At 66.5% G+C, this 2,593-nt stretch overlaps 1 protein-coding gene across 1 annotated transcript in view; it reads left to right on the forward strand.

Moving 5' to 3' along the window:
* The window catches only part of DGCR2 (DiGeorge syndrome critical region gene 2), a 13,432-nt gene extending 11,516 nt beyond the window's left edge, over positions 1-1,916 (forward strand). Inside the window, exon 8 of the mRNA XM_010854699.1 lies at positions 1-1,916. Coding sequence (XP_010853001.1) covers positions 1-221 — 221 coding nt within the window. The 3' untranslated portion in view covers positions 222-1,916.
* Positions 1,917-2,593: the final 677 nt, after the last annotated feature.

The following is a 2,593-nucleotide window of genomic DNA, read 5'->3' on the forward strand; positions in this document are numbered from 1 at the left end:
CTGCCCCTCCCGCCGCTGGAGATGGCAGCCGGGAGGGCACAGTGCCCCGGCGCCCGGAGCGCACCCCCGGGGCCCCTCTGGCCGACCTGGAAGACTCGGCCGACAGCAGCAGCGCCCTCCTGGCACCGCCTGAGCCCGGCCCGGGTGGGGGTGCCCCCACCCCAGAGGCGCTGCCAGGGGGCAGCCAGCACAGCCGAGGTTCCCTCAACACCGTAGTGTAGAGGACGGCCCGCGGGCCCGAGGGGCACTTGTCTGCCCTGAGAAAGACACTGGTGCCCGTGGGCAGCGTGAGGGCCCGAGGCAGCTTGGGCCTCGGCCAGGCGCACATGCGGTCCCCAGGGAGCACCCCATCCCCCAGCCCCGGGGCCTCCTTGAGGGCTCAGATACGTGTAGCTTCCGGTTCCTGTCTCTCTTTCAACAGCGTTGGACTGGTAGAGTTCACAGAGGAGGCGCCGCGGCTGCCGTGGGGAGGGTCACCCTGGCTCTGCTGGGCTTGGTTGTTGCCCCAGTGTGGGCACACCTGATCTGAGGACTGTCGACGGCCTGGGCGGGTGCCTCAGAGGCTGCTCTGGGGGTGCCCCCAGCTCCCGTTGTCACACGGTGGGCCTGGCTGGGGGCCTTTCTGCCGAGGCCCTGAGGTGGGGCTGCCGGCTCTGTGCTATCTTCCCTGCTAGGCTCAGTGAAGCTCGGTGCCCGTCCCGAGGCTCCCCCAGCACCGTGCATGGCGCCCCTGGAGCCCTGGAGCCAGGCTGAGGCCTCTAGCCTGCCCGGGTGTCCCGCCCTGGGCCTCACTGCCCCTGGAATCTGGGTGCCCCCGCTCCTGCTGACCCTGCCCCACCCCACCTTGTTTGTGCCATAAAGGGTCGTGTCCCTGGGGGGAGGGGCTGAAGCTCACGTCCTGGGCTGTCCACCTGAAAGCCCGATGCCTGCCCAGCACCGCCACCCCGGAACCCGGTGGCTGCATGCCGCCTTGCTGTGCCCAGCAGCAGGGCGCTGGGTGCCCTGCCCCAGGGGGCCTTTGAGGGTCCCTGTTGCCTGCTTCTGGGCAGTGGTCTTGTCTCCTGACATGGGGCTTTAGCATTTCTGAGGTTTGGAGATGAAGCGGGTTTTGTGCGATTTTCAGCACATCATCTTTTCTACGTCGAGTGTCTGGCTTTTTCTTTGTGTGCATGTGTGTCTGGGTCCATGTGATTGCGGGCGGTGGCCAGCCGCGGGGACTCGCCTGGGGCCCCTCGCAGCCTCGGTGGGCCAGCAGCAAGGAGGGGTGACGAAGAGGGTGGTGCCCAGCCGTGCCAACACAGTCTCCCGTGGAGACCGTTTTCTTCTTCCCGGGTGGCATGAGATGCTCACGTTGCCCACAGAGCAGGGCTTGGCCCTCAGGAGCCAGTGCTGGAGGCCGCGCCATGCAGGGGGCCATGTGCCGTGCAGGCCTGCAACCCCCGCGGAGGGCCTGACTGCTGAAGAGGGAGCAGAAGGTGCGTCCTGCCGCTGCTGTGTGCTGGGCACAGCGGTCACCACAGGCCTAATTGGTGCGGGTGAGGGTCGTGAGCACTCTTGCTTTGGGGTGGGCACCCCAAGGGGCCTGGCCCAGGCCTTAGACCCGTGCACACAGGACGTGTGGGGACTGAAGGGTGCCAGGCCAGTCAGGCCTGTGAGGGTGTCCTGGGGCAGCCGTGGGGGCCACGGTCAGACAAGTCCTGGCCAGCCCTGCTTGAGAGTCCTGTGCGCCAGAGGGCTCCTGGCTGCCTGTTCCGGGTGGGTGTCCATACTCCACCATCTCAAGGCCTGTTTGTTTTTGTTTCACTAAGGGTTTCTAGTTTGGGTTTATTTTTGGTTGGGTTGGCACTAATTCTTTTCTTAAGATGCTGTGAGAACCATTTCATCCAAATGCCAAATAAACCTGTGTTCTGGAAGAACTGTGGGCAGTCCTTGGTGCGACCCCAGCTGGGGTGGGAGGCCCCGGCGTCTCTGGAAGCCGGGACAGCTGTGGGGCTCAGAGACCCCAGCACTTCTGTTTTCTGACCCTGTTCTTTAGTGACTCACCAGTTGCTGGTGTGGGACCAGCGGGCACCCAGCGGACTCGGCCTCAGGCAGTCCTCCTGCGGTCCTAACCCACCCTCCCGCAGCGCACGGGGTCGAGGGAGGCCCTGGGGTTTGGGGAAGGCAACCTGAACGCCGGCAAGCGGCAGGCGGCCCCGTCAGCACCGCGGACAGCACCAGGTGGGGGGTGGGTAGGGTGCCGGCCGAGCCTCCGGAGCTAGGACCACGGCCCGGGATCCGCTGGGCGCAGAAGCCAGGGCCGAGCCCTAAGGCGGGGTGGGGGCGCAGCGGCCTCCCAGACCCTTTGATCAGGCGGCCGTGGTCTTGGGACGTCCTTTCCAGCCAGCCGCCCGAAAGTCAATGGCCCTGGGACCCAAGGTGCCCTCCCCATCGAACGTCGTCCTTGCTGATGGCCAGGGCGCTCCTGGTCCCCAGCCTCCGTCCCCGGGTCTGTAGGGGCATGCCAGTAGCACCCCTGACCCAGGACTAATGGGGGAGGGGGCAGCCGTGAAAGCGAGGTGTTCAGGCGGAGACCGGCCTGCAGCGGTTGCAG

The sequence above is a fragment of the Bison bison genome, unplaced genomic scaffold, assembly GCF_000754665.1.
Source record: "Bison bison bison isolate TAMUID 2011002044 unplaced genomic scaffold, Bison_UMD1.0 scf7180017853457, whole genome shotgun sequence".
Taxonomy (NCBI): Eukaryota; Metazoa; Chordata; class Mammalia; order Artiodactyla; family Bovidae; genus Bison; species Bison bison.